Consider the following 21,199-nt stretch of genomic DNA (forward strand, 5'->3'; position numbering starts at 1 on the left):
GGAGAGAGTCGTTAAAAGAAAAGAATTTTATTCTAATAGAATACAAATTAGACATTATGTTCATAGAATTAGAGGCCGTAATATTTTATTAAGCATAATAAAAAAAAAACATTACACAGAAATTAAATTAAAAAATATCATAATATTCTATAATATCAACGCTGTCTAGTGAAAGTGTTGTACAGATGTGCTTTTCCCAAGCAAATCAATATTTTTGAAAGTTGATTTATATCGGATTTGCAATAGGAGTAAGAAATAATTGAAGTTAAGGGTTACACTTTTCTGAAGTAACTTCTAATATAAGGACTAAACGTGTAAAGTCAAAAAAATCACATCGGGGCCCTAAAATCCAGGAAGCAGATTGTTTAACCAGTTAAAACCGTCGGAATGGAGCCAGCAAATGTAATATTTGCGGGTTAGAAAGTCATAGTGTACTAATAAATAAAAACAAAAAAAAAACTCGATGTCTATGTTCCATGTTTGGGATGAAGATTGTTATAGGAGCTCCAATATTGAAACTTAGCTGACCTGGCTAAGCTCGACATCCGTCCTTCTCTGATGCCTTTTAACACGTTGCCGCTCAACTACTGCAACATCAAATGATAAGACATCAACTAATCGAGCATGCAATCGTGATAAAACTGTCGATTCGAAGGGCATGAAAAGGACCACACTTTTATTAAAAGTGATCAAGAAGTTGGATCCCAAAACGGGAGTATTTTTAACGGGCGTTATTCGATCTTGGGGCAAGTTTTAGCGACTTCAACCAACTCTGAACCATTACACAGCCTATAAACCTCTCCGATGACTTCTACTCTTTACTGCTAATGTCCGGGGGTTGAATTTACGATGCTATCGATCGAGGGACAATATCAGAGTGTTTTGGCATTACGACCATATAGTTTCACCGTGCAATTCCCTTTGTTAACCCCTCCGATTCGTCCGGGATGATTTCTAAAGTCGACAAATAGACGTTCGGTTTAACCAGTCGGTTTTCGTTATGAGTTTTTGCGTTTTTCGCTGCTATCAAAGATGTTTAACCAAGCAGGAAGTCGGTAATGTTTACAAGAAGCGTTACTGTTGGTAAACATCCCCTTATACGTGGTATAATGCCAAGCGTAAACATCAGTTTATTTAAAAACATATTTTTTCCATTCATAAATATTAAACAGCTTTAATAAATTTGAATAATAATAAAAACAACATTAATAAATACGTTTATTACATTACAATTTTTGAAATAAAATAAGTGTGGCAACAAACCGGTACATAAAAGGTCCAGAAATTGCAGACATCTGGTTAAACCAGATACTGTTAAAGCCTCTGGGTTGTAAATAATACAAAGTATTCTAAAAAGGTAAAGTGGGGTCCAAATCTTCAAAACTTTATGGAAGTGTAGTTTTCTTCTACTAAACACACTTCGCCATTTTGCAGAGCATGAGAACTGCGTTCCCCACGTATTTTTCCAAATGCAAGCCTGAAGCAAGAATTTTCAAGCTTTTGTATTCTTTTTATATCGACCGAGTCTAAGCTCGGGCCATAAATCATGTCCCAATGGTTCAACTGTGAGAGCACTAGGGAATGACAAAGTAGCAATTTCGTTTCTTTTGTTAGAAAGTGTGGCTGGCTATAATTGAACTTAATCGTCATATGATCCTTAAAACAAAGCTTTGAGTCCATAATTAGACCCAAACTTTAACAGCTGTCAACGATTGGCATGCTAGAACTTTTTATCTTAATGTGAAATATTTCCTTTGCCAAAGAAACATGATTATTATTTCCAAAAAGAATTAAATTTGATTTGGATGGGTTAAGGTGAGATGCTTATTGGTCGTTTAAAGAAGGCGCTCGAGATCTAGAGTAATATTATTAATAAAGTTCTTCTTTATCTCCACTCCTTTTTAATTACATGCTGGGTTGCTTATCGCTGTTATTTTCGTAACAATTTAATTTTGAATGTAGTGTCTAGTCTTGTTGCAAATTCTGCATTACTCATCATAAAATATTTCATGATTTTACTGAAAATTTGTTATGAAGAAAAAACCCTTTAACGCGTAAAATGGAGTGCAAATTTAGGCGACTACATTTTAAAATCGCCTTTCTTTAACTTGATGATTAGAAAACTGAAATTGTGAAACGCGTCTCGAAATGTGCCCTTGCGAAACCGGATCACTCTATTCGAGAACCTTAACGAACCTAAGAAGAGCGAACTGATGGTCCTAAATATACTCAAGGGTAATGCTGACCGCAATCAAGATTGTAGGTCCAGCGCAGCGCGAAAACTGGCTGCAATCAACGACTCGCGGTTTTGCAATGTCGGAGTTTGCTTAATACATTTCAGTCCTGTGTACTCACTTTAGTTCAATAGCAAGAACGAAACCATCGGTCCTAGGGGAGACTTGAAGCTTAAATAGGTTTTGTTCTGGTAATTTTCCTGCGGTTGTACATTTTATGTACATAAGACTGACATTTCAAACACTTCATTGTCATATGAGACCATAGACATTGAAGCAGTTCACTCTCTTTGATAGCGAGGTAGGTCAAATAGAATATGCAAACTATAGTTGAAATGTTTTTGCCGCAGGAGAAGTATTTACTTTCAGACTTTGAGTCTCATCTGAATAAAATTATATAAAATGGGTTCCGAGGGTTCCGCGGACATTGCCTATCGATTGAATATTTTGGGCCGACTACTTCAAAGCGTAGATACAATTGCGCCCCAACTAACCCTTAGAGACCCCGAAGCGGCCAAGGAAATTAACAGAAACGGGAAAGTGCTGAGCCATGCATCCATTTGCGGAAATCCTTTCAAATAATCGGATGACATCTATACCCGCTTAATTCTTTTAAACGATTTTTGGTGCACTTAGGGCGTAATCTAGATGCGCGGAATTCGCGAGAAACGGAACACTTTTTCACGTTAGCGGGGGAAGAAAATCCGGCGGCGATGTCGTTTTGAAATAATTGAAAAAGATTAGAGAAACGAATATTTCGAAATCACTCTTTTTCGAAAATAGAACAATTTTAATCCCAAGGCGCTTTTAACCTACACTAACTAAATTTACCAATGATTTGAGGTGAGGTTTTGAATTTCAGTTTTAGCCCATGTCCATGCCCATTGTCCTGCGGTCCCTAAATAACACATTTTTTATGTATGTAAATTTTTATACTCCCGTCTATAAAATGCACAATTATAAACCAATCTAGGGTACGGAAAGCGTCATATACCACGCCAGTTTCATTTTCGACGTATCCGAGTCACTTCGGACATTTCCAGGATATTTCACAAGTGTTTGGGAGCAATCAGATGTTTTCGGAGATATTTCCTACAACTTGAATATTGACGTGTGTCAATTGTATCCGTCATATCAGTTCCGTTGCGCTTCGCTCGCAAATGCCGTTGACCGCATTTGCTCCATAATATACTATTAGTAAAGTAAATAAGTAAATGCATTACGAAAGTATGAAATAATATGGCATGGAACAAAAATTTCATCCTAATGTATAATAGAGACTGTTAAAGTCTGTTCATAGATATAAGAAAGTGACTAACTGATACGAATTAAGGAAAGTCATGGGCAAGCTGTAAGAATGAAATATGGCCGAACAGGTCCGTACTTTGCTTAGAATTTAATTATTTTGGGTTTTGTTAGGAAAGATACTAAACAATATTTATTTATTTATGTATGTATTTATGTTTAAATCTAAAATAAAATCAAAAATTATTTTTATTACCTACTTAAATTAGTCAACTGTCTACTTTGATAACTTGCATTGTCCATTACAATTACGCTATTAGGAGGAATATTTGGAACTAGTTTGCTTTTAAACCAACTTTCAAATAAATCAGCGGTGGTGCCCTCATGGTAATCCAGAGAAGAATCTTTAATATTTTTCGCAGACAGAGAAAGTCCATTTGGCATGCAAAATAGTTATTCTTTTACCTCTTTTTGATGGAGCGTTTGTTTTACACGTATCAGTTGAGTCAACCCAACCCTTTTCCGGGGTATCATAAGTGTCGAACCAGGTTTCATCCAGGTAAATAATTGTCCTTTGTTGTCCTCTGTAAATCCTAATTTTTTCTACATATTCCAGTCGCCATTTTCGAATTCTAAAAGATTCCATTAAAACTTACCTTTTGTCAATTTTTTTAAATCTAAAATCCATGTGTTGAATACACTTCCATAATGTGGTTTTGCCACATTTAACACCGGTTTCATCTTTTTCGATCCTTCTAATTAAGAAACCTAATGTACGCACGCTTTGATGCTGGTATAACTGATAAATTTTACGCTGTATTATATCTTGATCACTTTCATCTATACTAGTCTATTCACAATTTTCCATACAGTTGATGTTGGAATTTTCGTCAATGTGGCCGTTTCTTCTAGAGATGCCTTGCTTGCTGTCACCACGTTCAATGAGAGTCAAATAAACATTGTTTATAACTAAGCTAAGCTAACTTTTATTAATATTTGGGCCGATGAAAAGCCCCGTGCAGTTGTAGAATTGAAACACCGATAACAGTATTTGGTAAATATGTGGGCTGAAATTCTTGGAAATGAATTAATTTTATTGCCAGAGAGTCTAAACGAACAAATTAATCGCCGGTTTCTAAAAGATTTCCCAATTTGTTTTCCCAAAGTTCCCAAAGTGTTTCATGCATGACGACGCACCTGCTCACTTTAATGTTGCAATAAAAGAATATTTAAATCACACCTCTAATAACGGTCTAATAAAGTCCCGGCGTACCTCGACAATGGCGCCGTAGGTCCCCGATTTAAATAGCTTGTGCTGTTTCTTATGGGGGCATCTTAAAAGTATGGTTTATTAACACTGTAGAAGAGCTGAAGGAAAGTATAGAAGCTTCCTACGATTTAATAAGAAACAATGGAGGTATACGTCAAAGTGTGCGCGGCAATATGAGGACAAGAAGTGGAGCATGTATCCTTTAAAGTGGAGGACACTTTCTCAGCAACTTATCCAGTTTTTATACCCTACCATTTGTCAGAAGGTTTGTTATTAAATAATTAACAAACCGTTTTGTTAAAAATTATTAATTCTAGGTGGTGTTATTGTTAGGATATTATGTTATTTCATTAAAACTGTTACAGTAGAAAGAACAGTTTTCTAATTTTTTTTTCTGAAGGACACCAGTTGATAACTAAAAACTGGATATTTTGTTTTAAATATTTATTTCTTCTCTATTTAACTAGTGCATGGGCGACCTAACTAACCAAAATATTATTTGTTTATGGCCAGTCAGTGTTTATGAGCAGATTTGATCTCTTATTTGTTTTTTAGTCCGGCGCACTTAAAAATAAAAACTAATTTCTCTGCATGCTGTTTTCTCACTGTATAAATATGTTAAAAGCTATTTTAATTGTTGTTATTGATGCACCGACACTTCATTAGCAAACTTGTAACAACTGTTTTCCGTTCATTATTATGGGATGGTATTTTTATAACATTAATTGAGCAGGCCAACACAAAAAAAAATTCGATATGTAGCGTACTTAAGTGTGTAAAGGCCGGTATATAAAGAAAAAATAACGTTATTTCCCCAAAAAAAGAAATCAGTTCGCAAACTCCGTTTAGATTTTCCTGTAGACATAATCGAACTCTCGAAATCTTGTCCCGCTACTCTTCCAGCGATTGCTAACTGTTCGAAAATCGATAAACGCCTTACCTCGATGCTTTTCCGAAAGTATAAAATTGGCCCTCTGTTTACTTATACTTACGGTATCGGAAATGGATCTCACGCATTGGTTTCTATTCAAAATTTCGTAAATCGCTAAATCGTTTTCAAATATTGACCCGCCTTTGTAATATCCAAAATTAAGGTCGCCTTGCAGAAGAGACGCAGGAAAAGTTTGCGACAGGAATGGCCGCGGTCGATTCGGAGATTTCGTGCGCCAGGCCTAAACAGTAAATCGTGTAACGGCAGGTACTGACGCCGAGGGTCCATGTAGACGTTTGAAACAATCGTACATAATTCTGCAGTCAGACACATAGGCAAATTCACGACTGACACAAAGCGTTTTGATGTCGCCTGGATCCCTGTTACTAGGATTAGGCAGGCATGTCGCCCGCTGCGTGCACCTAGGATATTCCGGTTTAATACGAAATAGCAAATCGTAAGACGGTTGAAACAATATTAGGAAAATATTTACGGCAGTCCTAACAAAATTAGTGAAAATTTTAGAATACACAAAGTGTCCAATCGGGTAACTTCTCGCATCTGTAAAATACCTAATTACACACCGATTTAGCGTGCAGGAAGCGTCACTTTATCACGTCAGTTTCGTTTTCCACGGATCCGAGCCACTTCCTGGATTTTACCGGGAGCAATCGGAAGCTTTCGGAGATTTTACCGCAATTCTGGCGCTCATGTCAGTGAATCTATTCGTGTTATTTTGCAAAAATATACCCAAAACGTTATGCAATATACAAGACAATTTAAATACTACGTGCTGTAAGCTACAATTAAACTTAAGTGGACTAGTCGGTAAGTATTTATAATTCAAGTTTTCCACAGAAATTTTACCTACCTTTCGCATAAAATTTAGTAGTTTTTACAGTTTTTTTGTTAATATCTTGGCAGTTGTACCATTTTCAAATATCCATGTCTCATCAGTACAAACAAAACAAAATTGAAGGTTAGGACCTGCTTTTTCTTGATTACACGATTTTAAAATTGTGTTTATTCCGTTGTTTATATGACATATCTCTCTCTGTCTAACAAACACAGTTATAAAGGGACAACATTAGCAGAACCGATAACTAGTAAATATTGTGTTTGAATGGTACGAAATTAAGTAATCCGATAATCTGTTATTATTTGTAATTTGTTAACTTATGATTTTTTCGTGATGGTCGTATCTCACTCGTTTATTAAGCACTCGCTCCGCTCGTGCCAATTAAAGTCTGGTTGCATAATATACTATTTCATGCAAAAAGTTACTATAAACGTGTGGTTTAGAGTACAACAGAGTGTCAAGGTTTTATTTTTATTTTTGTTTTTGTGCAAAATTTCATAAATAAAAGCTGATACGACTTCTCCATATTGCGATTAAACATCGGAGCGATTAATTAAATCTGGTTTCCCTCTATAACTTAAATCCCGGTTTTATCGCGTTATGAGGGTACTCCGTTTGAGATTGTTGCGGCTTAGGAAGCCATCTTGCTTTGCTTACTGTCATCCCACATTGTTGCAGTACGTTACTGTGTGGTTCAACCGGATTTCATTTCAATTTCAACAGTTAAGATATAATCTAGGTTTATGTGAATATTTTTGGCCAAACGTGGCTCTCGAGAGTACACCAGGTTTATTTTATTGCCCGATTTTTCGGAAATGCTATCGGGAGTCACATGTTGTAAAGTCACCAGTTTTTATTATATTATGAATATTATTGTAATAAACGTTAACTGAACCTCATTGACTGTATTATTGCCCGCCCACTTCGTAGCGTAATTTCGAGTTCCGATTGAGATTTTTAGTGTCTTTTTTTTATCTCAGCGTCTTACTTAAAGAGCGGTGTGTGTGCGTGATAAAACACATGGCGCCCACTGGCAAAAGTTACGTAACAAAGCGATTCCTAGGCACACATAACAGTAAATTAGTAGTCTCAGTATCTGAGGCCCTCTGAAATTAAATTTCAAAATATCCTTGATAATACACGTCAATCGCGGGATTTTTGAATAAGATTCAAAAAGAGCAGTAGTTCACTGATTCGAAAATCCTGATGGGTTAATACGAAACAAAAAAAAATATTTTTCTCTTCTGTAAAATTATGCAACGATCTAGCATGCGGGAAGTCACTTCACCACGTGAGTTTCTTGAGATCCGAGCCACTTCAGACATTTCGGGGATTTTACCGCACGGGTTTGGGAGCAATCGGATGTTTTTGGAGACTTTTTTGCACGGTTTGAATATTGACGTTTGTCTATTCTGCTGGTCATGTCAGTGAATGTTGTTTTGCTAAAATGTACCCAAAAATTAACTGTCGTAGAAGAAGTATGCAACACGTTTGGTAAACTTTAGAAGTTGATTTTAAAGAAGAAACATAGTGAGCACAATCAGGTAATCCGAATCCTTGCGATAGAAGGATTATTTGAAATAATATGTAACTTGGCAGCATTGCCACGTTTATGAACGATTCGAATTCAAGGAAGCCATATTAATGCTTCTGATGATTTCGCGCTTTATGGTTTCGATGCTCGAACATAATTAGTAATTCACGGTCCCCGTCTTCCGAAGAGAATCTCCTTTAAAATACGCGCTAAAAAATTAATAACCACCCCACCCCGCCCTGCGATCTGGAGAATTTTAAACGGCTTCGGATACGGTATCAGTGTCTATTGCCGGTATCGGGTATGTGGGAGCATGAATAATTCAACACCGCAACCCGAAAGAAAAGTTACACCTTTCGCGTGTCCAGCGCCCTCCGGGAAATGAATTCTATGGGGTTGTAATTTCTCCCCGGATTTGCCGCTTTTTATTACCCTTCTGGTGGACTTAAACAATGATACTTTTCTTCGAGGCGTGAAAGTGACGCCGGTAATACTTTTTCCCTACGATCTCGGGAGCTTTTCCCGGACAAACCGAATAAATCAAAACCACAAAAATTAAGGATTTCATATTCATATTCATATTAAAAATATAATGTGAACCCGATCCTATTTTCGTTAGATTTTCCTACTTCGCTATGAAACGAAGTGAGTGTCCGAAATTTTAAGTTATTCAATTTCAAATTTAACAGACGGAGAGAGTTTAATCCCCTGGCGGAATCTGTTAAAACTGGGCGAGACGAGAATCTCGAAGTATTTTTACAAATTAAAAAACCTTTTTTTTCGGATCCAAAAAAATAAGCCTTTTTCGGATGACATATGACATATTTTTTCGATATTTTACCTTGACGTTGTGATTCGCTGTAATTTTCGTATTTACCCATCATACATGGTGATATTCCAAAAAATATAGTTGAAAATCGCTACTCTATTTAACGCTTTGATATTTGACTATGTTTGACAAGTGAAATTAGATCGGCTGCTATTTCAAAAGGCACATTATACAGAAAGCATGCAAAAAACATTCCATTAACTTTCCGCCAGAGCGAACATATCTCTGTACAACAGTTTTCTCGTATTGATTACCGTTTAACATACCCCAAGTACTCCCAACTTTTAATATAGTCCCATTCCGGAATATGCCCGCATTGCTGCAAAATCAAAAATCGTGGCGGGGCTTCTATATAGCTCTAAGAACACCGTCAGTTCCTAACGCGTTGTTGTGGTTTCATTAACGTTGCTAAGTCACTAATATTTTATCATTGTCTAGTATGTTTACGACTCTTTAATCCCGAGATTATAAGCCGGCGTTTAAATCTTGCATATAATCTTACATTGTTGCGAAGAGCGTTTTATTGGATTTCCTAAATTATAATTTTGACGTTTTGATTGGTTCAAAGATTAGGCTCCTATCTTAATTAATCTCAGTTAGAGACAAGCAATTCGACATGGACAATTTTCCCAATGTAAACGGCAAACCGTTATTAACTTGCAACTGCAAAGGCCCCATAGTTTGTTTACCAAAATCTAAATTCTTGATATACCTCAACTATGAATTCAAATCTTTGTAGGAGTTCAAATCTTTTTTTTTAATTTATGATAACTAAACCAGTTTCCCAAAATGCAATTTAATAATTTTGGGCGATCTCTCACACCCTGTATAAAACTATACAAAAAATATTGTAGCTCTCCATGTGGCCTATATCACTGACAAAACCAGATTGTTTTGTTTTTGTTTTCTCGTTTTTTTCATTTAAGACTAATAATTTACCACCGAAAAAGGTCTTGATGGTCTTTTCGCTTTTTGCCTATTACCGACACACCCTGCACATCATCGAAAGAACGGCTAAAATAAATGTTATATATCGGGTAAGTGCTTTTCGAGAATATATCTTTTTTAGAACTCAAAATTTGTATTCTTTTAATAGTCCCGCCAAATTTCAAGCCGATAGCTGCAAATTTCGGACACTTGTATATTCTAGCATATGTATGGAATATACCCACCCCACTACAACTTACGAAAACATTACATGCAAAAATTTTGACTCTTAATGTCGCCCTTTGCAGTGTTTCAGGTGTGACCAATTTTCCTTCCCAGCGGAATTGAATATTCAGTTTTTGGCCAATAACTGGCGCACCCTGTACAACACCAAATGCAAAAGTTATAGTACCCAACGGTATAAGTCTTCTCGTTGATTTTTTGAATAAAACGAAATAATCTTTGATTTAAAAAAAAAAACTCTTTCATTTTTTCGTTTATTTCTTCAGGAATTTTTTGAACGCCACAAGCACAAGCACTATCCTTCTATTAAATTGGAAATGTGTAGCTTCAATTTTCGGAGAGTTAACTGAATTCATAGTGTTTAGTTCATCAACAACCTACGCAGGACGAATCCAGAAAAATTGTAAATAGTATTAGAGTAGACTGCGGAAGCTTCTTTGAAAAAAACAATTATAATAATTCATCCTTATTCGTCCACATGTGCCGCAAACTTGTATTAATCACTATCATTGGACCATAAACGCGCACCTTAAAGAGTACTTCAATTTTAAGGGCCGATGGGAGGACTGTATGGGGTTTCGTCCCGATCGGCCATTAAGTTTCCTCAACACTTACTAACCCTCAAATAGTCGACCATCTGAAAACGTTTAGGTAAACTGTTTTTTTTGGAAATTTTGATTTGTAGATGTCACCATGAAAAATACTTAAGTATTAAATAAACACTGGCGCGGCAAGCATGTTGATCCCACGGGTCGTAGTAAATTTTCATTCCAACCAGGCAAACATTTTGAGCGAGTATCCAATATTGAAGCCGTATAAATCCGCCGAAACCTACCGCGCCTTGCTTCTTGCATGCATTTTATCAATACCCTCAGGTTATATGTCTAGGGAGGGAGCTTAAGGGCTCGAAACGCGTCTCACCTGTTCTGTGGCCGTGCCATACCGCATATCCGACCGCGCGCCTTTCGTTCCCCGCCCCACCCTTTGCCCCGTCTTTTCGGCATTATCGACCCACCCCGACAGATTAAGCGGTCCGGTTACCAACCTGGCCACCCTTCGACGTATAACGATTTATGACCGTTCGGGACTACTGTTCGCTTTAATTTGTTGTCTTTTGCAAATTCCGATCAATTTGACTTAATTTGTTCCCCGGAAAAAATTCCGGATGATGAGAACTTCTCTAACTTCTCCTGTTAGTCAAATAATTTATTAAAAAATTCTAAAACCTTTTTCATAAAACAAATCTTTGCAATCATCTTTCGATATACACTTTCATTTGTTAAAGAATCTCAATAAATTTAACGAATATTGTGCCTGTATGATGTGTCAATCTATCTTGAAGCCGTAGAAATAAAAAAAGAATCTCCTACGGCCATTGTCTCGAGGACAGGTGTCTACAAAAGTGAGGATCTATGATAATAAATTCGTAAGATCAATGTTAATTTTGAGTTATAGCGAAAAATCGCAGAAAAAGTAAACTCAATTTGAGAAAAATCATGTATATCCCATGTCGTGAATGTAATAGAGCGAGAACACCGAATTGTTTCCTAATGGTTTGTAAAAGTTTTTCTGTTTGAAAACTTCGGTATGAAGAAATGTAACGCCGTTGCGACGCAAAGCGCATATACTGCCGCAACCTCGTGAAACCCTACACTCTCGATATATCTCGTTACTTGCAACTCAGGTCGCGAGTCCTCTAATTAATAGCATTAATTAAAAATATAACTGGACACGTATTGCACACCAGCAAATAAACTGACGACCAAACATCTCTTTGGGCAGAACAATGACATCCAATATTTAGTAAAGCTTTTTCATTCTCTATTCTAAATAACTGGTACTCTAGTAAAGGCAATGAAGTACGGTATTAGGGAAATGGAAGGTCCTAGAAATTTGAAGAAAATATTAAGTAAATCGGCCAATAAAGTGTTTTATTTTTAATTAACTTTTTTTTGAGCCCTAAGTTCTTTTATTCATATTTCTTTATTTCTTATTTGAATATCTAATTCTCGTTTATTAAACACTCACTCCGTTCGTGTCAAATAAACTCGTGAGTCAAATGCCATTTACCGCACTTGTTGCATAATATACTATAAGTCATGCGTGACCCGTGACAAAATGCCGTTTACCACACTTGTTGCATAATATACTAATTTTCTGCTCGCTTCTGTAGAACACCTAATTATACACCGATCTAGCGTGGGGACCACACCACACCACACCACACTTATTGCATAATATACTATTTTCGAAGAATTCTGTTTTTGCGATTATGTCAGAAATCGCCACCTGGTGGCAATGTAAGCAATCGCTATCACGCAGAAAACATTAAGCAAAAATCATTTGAATTCGTGTCAGCTTTAAAATAGTACTTACTCACTTTTCCCATGTTTAACGTTACAAATTATTGTAGAAATCGACTTTTAAAGTTCAAAATGGCAATTATGCCCTTGGTGGCCATTTCAGAAACTCGAAAATATTTTTTTTTGCCGATTTAATTAATAATTTTCTTTTTCAAATTTTTTGAATGGTCCGTTTCCCTAAGACCGTACATCGTTGCCCTAACTGGGATGCCTGGTATATTGTATTGTAATTTAAATGGTGCAGGCGAAGGAAATAATTGCAAATTATTTGATATAATTTTCAAACTGGTACTGTTCTATTTTATTAATTAATACTGAGAGTGGTGAGCAGTGCAAATGCTCGCAATTGTGTGTAATATATATGTTGTTATAATGATATATATGATATAATTTATAATGTATATGTCATTTGTTCATCAGAAAGCCTAGAACCAATTCACTTAGTACAATCAGGCAATTCTTATAACACTTGTATAGATTACCAGCTAAGTTATGCAGCGCAATACTGTGTACTACCTGCAATGTCCATCGAACAAAAGCCGCAAATGCAAATAGCGTTTTTATTTTTAATGAGGTATTATAGCGAATCGGTAAGTTATCCCGAGAGTGTTATTTATTCCAACGAGTGAAATTGGTGGCGGCATGGAATATTATGGATAATTTATTAAACCGGATCTGGTACCAGGGGTAGGATTAAAACAAGGAAAAACTGCACTCGTAACACAACAGCTTACCGCGGATATAATTAATCGAGGGGCCTTGCGAGAACTTTTTTTTAGGGCAGCACCTATTCACCTGAAATGTTTTCCTTACATTTGACATGGGAATATCGGTGAGTCCATCGCGAATATTTTCTTTTAATGAGAGGTTCTCTATATTTGCAAATTTTGATTGAAGTTTCATTTTGAAAAGCAACAAAATTTCTGAAATAAACTAACAACTATTTTCTAAACCGTTTCGAGGGGTAAGTTTCGAGAATACCTACACGAAAGTTATTTAAATCATACATTTATTGAAGTAGTATTTACACTTTAAAGAAAGTAGATCCACAATTCTCGTAATACTTTGTAATATCCAGGTCGTCACAATGGAGGACCATTTTCATAACTAGTTCGAAGCTTTGTTGAATTAGTAGACAGCTGTGACTACAAAGGCGAAAGTTATTTGAATTTTTATTAACGGACATTTGCGATTGAGAGTGTTGATAGCGACCATTCTGTGTCAGTCTGGACTTATACTTGTCATTTATATTTAAAATAATTCGCCTTATTTCTCGTTTCGCATACCCCTGCAAATCAGGGGCTTTTAAATGCATGTTACGCAATTCATCTGCCACATGGTTTCCAAATATTTCAAAGGAATCTGCTGAATGACATCGGTCCAGTAAGGCTTGTTGGTCTTTTTTATTGTTCCTTTTTGCAACTTCAACGGTGTTTGGCTTGTATGTGTGTCCTGCGACCTAGATGATGGCGGTGAGAAAGCACGGGATGTAGAAGGTTCTGGAGTTCTCCAACGCGAAATATCTGTAGAGTCTTCAACAAGTTGTGACCTATGGTTTGAAAGATTAGTTCCTTGATCTTCCGATAAATAACTCTGCGAGTCATTATCAGTTATGTCTTCTTCGTTGATCTGAAAAAAAGAGTGTTTAAAGATAACCCATAATTCGATTAATCATAGTTACTATTAGTATATTTCTATTAGACATTTCTGCATTTTGTTTTACGTAGTTTTTTGTCATTTCCCGACACCACCCACTGAAGATGAATGGCTAAAAATTTCACAGCAAATTAACGAGAAATGGAACTATCCGAACTGCGTAGGTGCCCTTGATGGTAAACATGTACATATTACAGCATGTAAACATAAAGGAAGCCTCTTTTATAATCATAAAGGCATGCATAGAATTGTTCTAATGGCACTGGCTGACACAGATTATAACTTTGTATACATTATTGTAGGAAGTGTGGGGCGAATTTCTTATGGAGGAGTTTTTAACAAGTGCTCTTTGGCACCAAAACTTGAAAATAATAGTTCAAATGTTCCAAAACCTAGGCCACTCCCAGGGCGGAATAAAGCTATTCCATTTGTTATAGTAGCAGATGATGCTTTTGCCATATATTATAAAACTTTACGCGTTTAGAAACTTGCATGGTAGACAAAGGGTGTTTAACTACCGATTGTCTCGTGCAAAATGAATAATTGAAAATTGTTTGGGTATTGCTTCAGCTAGATTCCATGTTTTAAGGAAGCCAATTGAATTAGAGCCAGGAAAAGTGTCCATTATAGTGTCGGAAATATGAGTTTTACATAATTTTATAATGACCCGTCCTCGGAAGCTTTACGCCCCTAATGATATTGAAAATTACGAAAATGGTAATATCGAACCAGGTAAATGGCGACAAGTGACTGAAGCCTTATTGCCACTGCAAGTTAATTGCAATATTCGAGAAAGTATAAGAAGAATTAACAAAATACTTTCAAGAGGAAGGTGAAGTTTCGTGGCAATATAAATAAATATAATGTATAATCTATAATATGTGTTTTTTTTTGTTTTCTATTTATCCTTTGAATTTGACATCGAGGACTTTGGATTTTATCGTTAACTTCTTGAGCGGATATCGCCATAACTTCTGATATAGCATCAATGGAGGCTTTTCTAGTATTCCGGTTTTTATATTGCCTTAATGAGCAATCCCATAAATTCGCATGGGATTCGTATAGTTCAATTTATTTGAATGTCATTTGTAGTCACCAATTGATTCTACCTCAAGCTTTTCTTTTACTACTTTTTTTCTGATTTATTATTTTATTCATTGTCACAATAAACCAATTAAAAACGATAATCAAAACAAGTTTCTTTAATATATAAACACACCGGATACACCGATTTTACTTGCCCATGAGCAAATGTCTCGTGAAATATTGCGTCATGAAATTTTTCACAATATTTCACGCAACTCTATAGTGTTTCTGCCGTGAAACACGAAAGTTTTGAACTAATGACACAAAAATTTCATGAAAAACTTTCATCGTGGTTTTGCACCTTTATGGGTTATAGATTTTCCGAATTCGTTGTGGTAAAATGAAATCCTTGCAATAAATATCGCGTCCCACAGCTGACTTCGACCAGGAAAGCAGAGATGTTCTGTTTCCTATTTCATAAAATTCTCTTGTAAATAACAGCGAATATACCAAAGAGCGTAATAGAAAAGAAGAAGAAGAAAAGAAAACGAAGTAGAAAGTCGCTCCAGGCATCCTTGCGTTTTGCTTTTCTATTACAAGACCCAGCAATCTCTTTTAATTACTACTGTGCCCTGTCCTTATGGAGAGATATCCTAAATTTTTAAAATTCATATTCCTAATTGTTTGATTGTAGCAAAATGAAACGGACAGTTTCGAAATTTCGACGGACGACGCTGAAATAACCAAACGGAACTACTACAGCCGTTAAAAACAAATTGATATGAACTCTCTCGATCCTGCACGTCGTTTTCCTCCGCCAACGCTGCAAAACACACCTGCAACGTTGCGGCAGCTTTTTGGATAAGCGAATAAGCAGTAATCATTCCGTTTAACAATTAATCACTCGTCCAACGATTGCCTAGCGGGCGATAAATTAGCCGCCGCAGAAATACGCTTCAGATCCAAAATAAGCCCTTAGTTTCCACATACGGCTACCCCCACTCTTCGTGCCGGTGCGGTACAAAGTTTGCAGCCGGTCGAAACGCAATGATGCATTTCGTGGGGCGTCGGCGGCGTTTCAATTCCACACGGATTTGCATTTTGCCCGTGCGCGACATCTGAGTTATATCCCCGTCAACCGTAACGTTTCCTTCCTCTTGTAAATATTGGCGCGATTACGCAATTTCCGAATTAATTAGCACAATAGGAACGTCGCGCACAGTTTCTGTGGCCTCGAGGACGGCACCGACACAAACCTACACACTCGCACTCAATATCCCTTCTATATTCCGCCAGAGCAAATTCCTAATTTTCAGGGCTTCTCGATTGTAAAGCGGAATTCTTGGTTATCTCATTATTTCCTTGTTAACGTCGTAACCTTTTTAATTATGATTCCTAATAAGAGGCAATTAGGTTTCGATTAAACTTCAGCTTTATTACAAGCCCGGGGATATTTTCGCAGGAAAAAAGCAGTAGGACGGACAGAAAGTTGAAATGGATTTCAGGGAGAACACTTCTCTGGTATACCGAATTATAATACAAAACACGCTACTAATATGCAACAGCATCTGGCAGATAGACGGGAAGTGTTCAATTTTAGCTGCCAATTTAACCCAATACAGGAACATACACCGTGTGCCAAGTAAAACGACCCATTAAAAGATCTGGAATCCCATAGGAGATACGAAAAAAGTTTCGTACAAAAGTTTCTTGAACCCTCCTGAAGATATAAAATATTGAATGAAATGAACTTGTTCAGCATATTTATGATAAACTAGATATCGGAGAGACAGTAATCGGAGTTTTTTTCGATTTACCGCGCGCCTTTGACTCCTTAACCTTCAGTATAATGGCAAAGAAGCTGGAATGCTTGGGAATCAGGGGGCCTATCAATGATTGGATCATATCGTATATGAATCATAGGAAAATAAGTGTCAAAATAAATGGAACGTACTCAGACCTTTATAGCGTCAGCCTGGGCACGCCTCAGGGGGAACTTTGGGTCCATTATTGTTTCTTTTATATGTGAATGATTTGCCTTAATTTCTCAGCAGTGACTGTCGTGTCTTTATGTACGCGGACGATACGTCCGTCTTTGTCTCTGGAAGAGATGCAGAAGTGCTGATGGATGATGTATCTCTTGTTGTCTCACAGTCTAATAACTTCTGTAGGCAAAATCATTTGATCGTGAATGTAGAAAAGACAGTCGTTGTTGAGTTTACTGGTCAGTACATTAAACCTTTAGCTGGCTTATCGATCAGTTTTGCTGGTTCGCCATTGGAAATAAATCAGACCACGAAGCTTCTTGGTTCTTATATTGATAGCTCCTTGAGATGGGACATAAAACCTTTTTCGCAATATTAACAATTAAAGATTCATTTCTTGAGAAGGCACTAATAGCTTTTTACTACGCGTCAGCTCACTCTTCCATTTCACACAATATTGTCAACTGGGGACAAGCGAACGATGCTGAGAGAGTGTTTATACAGCAAAAAAGAATACTTAGGCTGATTTTTAAACTTCCTCCGAGGCAATCATGCAAAGAGACATTTCAACAGCTCAAAATATTAACAATGCCTTGTATATACCTATTTAAAATACTTTTGATCACACATAAAAATAAATATTCACATAGGAAGCATACTGATATCCACAGTTACAATACTCGCAATAGAGAACATCTGCTGAAGCCAAAACTCAACCATATGTTTTATAAAAAATCACTAAGTTACGCGGGACCATATTATTATAATTTGCTATCTCCAAGCTTAAAAAATTTATCTATAAATCAATTTAAAAAACACATCAAGAGGCTCCTGACGGCCAATGCTTTCTACAGCTTGAAAGAATTTGAAGCGTACCTGAGAGCATCGTAAATAACGTCAAAAGTTTACCGAGATTTTTCTAATGTATACTCTCTTTTATTTTAAATTGCATTAACTTGTTTGTCATGTTTGTTATATAAATATATACTCGTATTCGTTCTACACATTACTTAAGATTATGATATACATTGTTTTTACAATGAAACTTGTAATTTATTATTTGTATTTATTGACGAAACATCTATTGTATCACCTGGTTTTGTGAATAAATAATCTATCTATCTATTATAATTTTGTTGATGCCCTCGACATCAGCTTTGTTATTTTAAACAGAACACCCTATATATTTTTATTCAGACATCCATTCCAGGATAAAAAATAAAGTCAGTTTGTAATTTATCTTATATTAAAATTTTACTTACTTTTTGAGATATTCGAGATAACGCCCGTATAAAATCATGTTGAATTTAAAACTGCCCGCATTATGTCACTGGCAATAATAAGTAATTTTTAAATAGCAAAGACATGATACTAATTCGTTTAAAGATCTAATACTCCAGATATACGAATAAAACCTGTTGCTAACAATACAGATTTAATAAAACTTCAGAATTAATATTTAAAGAAACAGTTAATAGTTACTTATCCAACTTGATTGAAAATGCCAAATAACAAAAATAAATAATTAAAGTTTATAGGCTAACTAACCAAGATAACAAATTTTAATAAAAAAAAATTAAAAAAAAACGGGTTCGTTAATTCGGTTCAAAAAGTTTAGTACAAACTTAAAATGCTCGTGTCATTAGGCATCAAAACAACAAAGATATATCAAAATATTTAAAAATGTTACATTAAGGTGTAAACTTTGACACTGCTGTTTGTTATTTCTAGTTTGTGCATATTTCTATTTAAAAAGTTCATAGTTGTCAAGTTTTTTGTTAGTATGTATTTAATTTGTTAATTAATTTAAAGTTTTTTAGTTAACCTATATACTTTAATTTTATATTTTTGTTATTAAGTATTTTCAATCAAGCCAAATATGAATTCTGAAGTTTTATTAAAGTTAAAGTTAAAGTGTGTAGTATACAATAATTTTTTTTTTAATTTCCATGTCTTAATGGACACCCTGTATTGTTAGCAATAGGTTTTATTCGTATATCTAGAGTATTATATCTTCAAAAGAAGTAGTATCACGTCTTTGCTATTTAAAAAATACTTAACATTGCCAACAAGTGACCTAATGTGGGCAGCTTTAAATTCAACAAGAATTGATATGGGTGTTACACCACCTATTTGGAATACCCTGCTGAGGCCAATCTGTCTAACTGATTCATTAATGCATCATCTCAATAGTCTGTGGTTTAATTTTCGTTGCAATACCTGGATCAGTAGCGTCACAACACAATTTTATATGGGGCAAGCAAAATATGAAAAAACACATAACCTCAATTTCTGCCTAAACTATGCAAAATTCGAATAGGAATTTCTTAAGAAAGTGACCATTATTTTAATCAAGGATTCAAAAAATGTTGAAATATATAGGGTTTTCTATTTAAAATAACAACGATGATGTCGGGGGAATACTCTTGGGACACCCTGTATCAACAAAATTATAACATTTTAAATCTTTAGAAGAGTCCAAGAAACTTTTGTACGAAACTTTTCTTAGTGTCTCCTATGGGTTTCCAGATCGTATAGTGGATCGTTTTATTTGGCACAGGGTGTATATGGGGAGAGATAAGCACATCTAAAGGATACTGTGGTTTGAGCATTAGAAAACAAAAAAGTTTGGTACAAAACTTTCGAAAGAGGGATTTGAGAAACATTTTCTCCCGTCGCACAGCAATACACCAACAAGTAACAATGGAGGGCAGGTGTGACGTCAACACAGAATAAATCACTGCTATAGGATCAAACTTTCTTTAATTTTTAATATATTTTTAATATTAATATTATTCAGGCACCGGTTAAACAATCTGATATTTGATATGTTTTAAAATGTCAAATTTTTAAAGAATAATTATCTTCAAACTTATTAGAAACCTTCTTCCGAACAGATAAATCGTAACTAATTGGATTTCATTTTGGTCTTTTTCTTTCTTCATCAAAAAAATTTGCGAGCGCCACTTCCTCCGCCATGAAACACAGGAAATGAAAGTTTTCGCTCGATCAAAACTTTTGCTAATAATTTTCCGCTGTCCACCAAAAAAAAAGTTTGTTATTTGTTCGAAAGAGGTAAAGAAGTAGTTGAAACAGGCGCAAATCGTGCAGAACAAGATATGAATTCAGGATTTAGATCGATGATTTTTTTAAACTCTGTAGTTGCGGCTCATAATTTATTTATATAAAAACATAGAAATCATTTTGCTGGGTTGAAATTCTTCTCTCTTAAGAGTGGTTAAAAAAACAAATAAACGTAATAGTATATTACGCAACAAGTATGCGTGGCCAACGGCATTCGAGTCATGAATTTATTTGGCATAAGCGGAGCGCACTGCAGTTCAATGAAATCACGTCCTACGCAGGAAGGTACATGGGAGAGATGAGGAAATCTAAATGCTTGGCGCATGAGGCATATAGGTATTTAAAAGGTTCATAGGGATCTGGCAAACATATTGTTTCTACTCCCGTCTATAAAACACGTAATTACACGCCGATCTAGGGTGCGGGGAGTATCACTTTACCACGTCAATTTCGTTTCCCACGGATCCAAGTCACTTCGGACATTTCCGGGATTTTACCGCACGGGTTTGAGAGCAATCGGATGTTTTCGGAAATATTTCTCACGCCCTGAATTTTGCCATTTGTCAATTCTGACGGTCATGTCAGTGAATGTATTCGTGTTGTTTTGCGAAAATGTACCCAAAAACTAACGGTCGTAGAAAAAGTATAGTATGCAACACGTTCGGTAAACTTTTTAACTAAATAAACTTGTGAGTCAAATGCCGTTTACCGAACTTGTTACATACTATACTTTTTCTACGACCGTTAGTTTTTTGGTACATTTTCGCAAAACAATACGAATACATACGTCAAAATTCAAAGGGTGGGAAATATCTCCGAAAAGATCCGATTGCTCCCAAATACGTGCGGTAAAATCCCGGAAATGTCCGAAGTGGCAGGCAGTTTCGATAATCTGAAAAATCCGTTTTTGCCAATTTTTAGATGTTATTCGCGACTGGCAAGCTCAATTTTTAGATATATCATTTAAATCACTGCTAATTGAATTACGCTCATCCAAATTAAACGTATTACGT

The 21,199-nt window shown here is 35.8% G+C and overlaps 1 protein-coding gene across 2 annotated transcripts in view; it reads right to left on the minus strand.

The window, feature by feature from the left end:
• Positions 1 to 13,581: 13,581 nt before the first annotated feature.
• Positions 13,582 to 21,199, minus strand: part of LOC132705596 (uncharacterized) — a 38,433-nt gene continuing 30,815 nt past the window's right edge. For both annotated transcript variants that reach the window (XR_009619470.1, XM_060676273.1), the window contains exon 2: positions 13,582 to 14,064. Coding sequence is in view for 1 of the 2 variants with exons in the window: in XM_060676273.1 (XP_060532256.1) it covers positions 13,741 to 14,064 (324 nt within the window). In the remaining variant the exon portion in view is untranslated. The remainder of the gene's footprint in view (positions 14,065 to 21,199) is intronic.

The sequence above is a fragment of the Cylas formicarius genome, unplaced genomic scaffold, assembly GCF_029955315.1.
Source record: "Cylas formicarius isolate icCylForm1 unplaced genomic scaffold, icCylForm1.1 PGA_scaffold_7__23_contigs__length_41026272, whole genome shotgun sequence".
Lineage (NCBI taxonomy): Eukaryota > Metazoa > Arthropoda > Insecta > Coleoptera > Brentidae > Cylas > Cylas formicarius.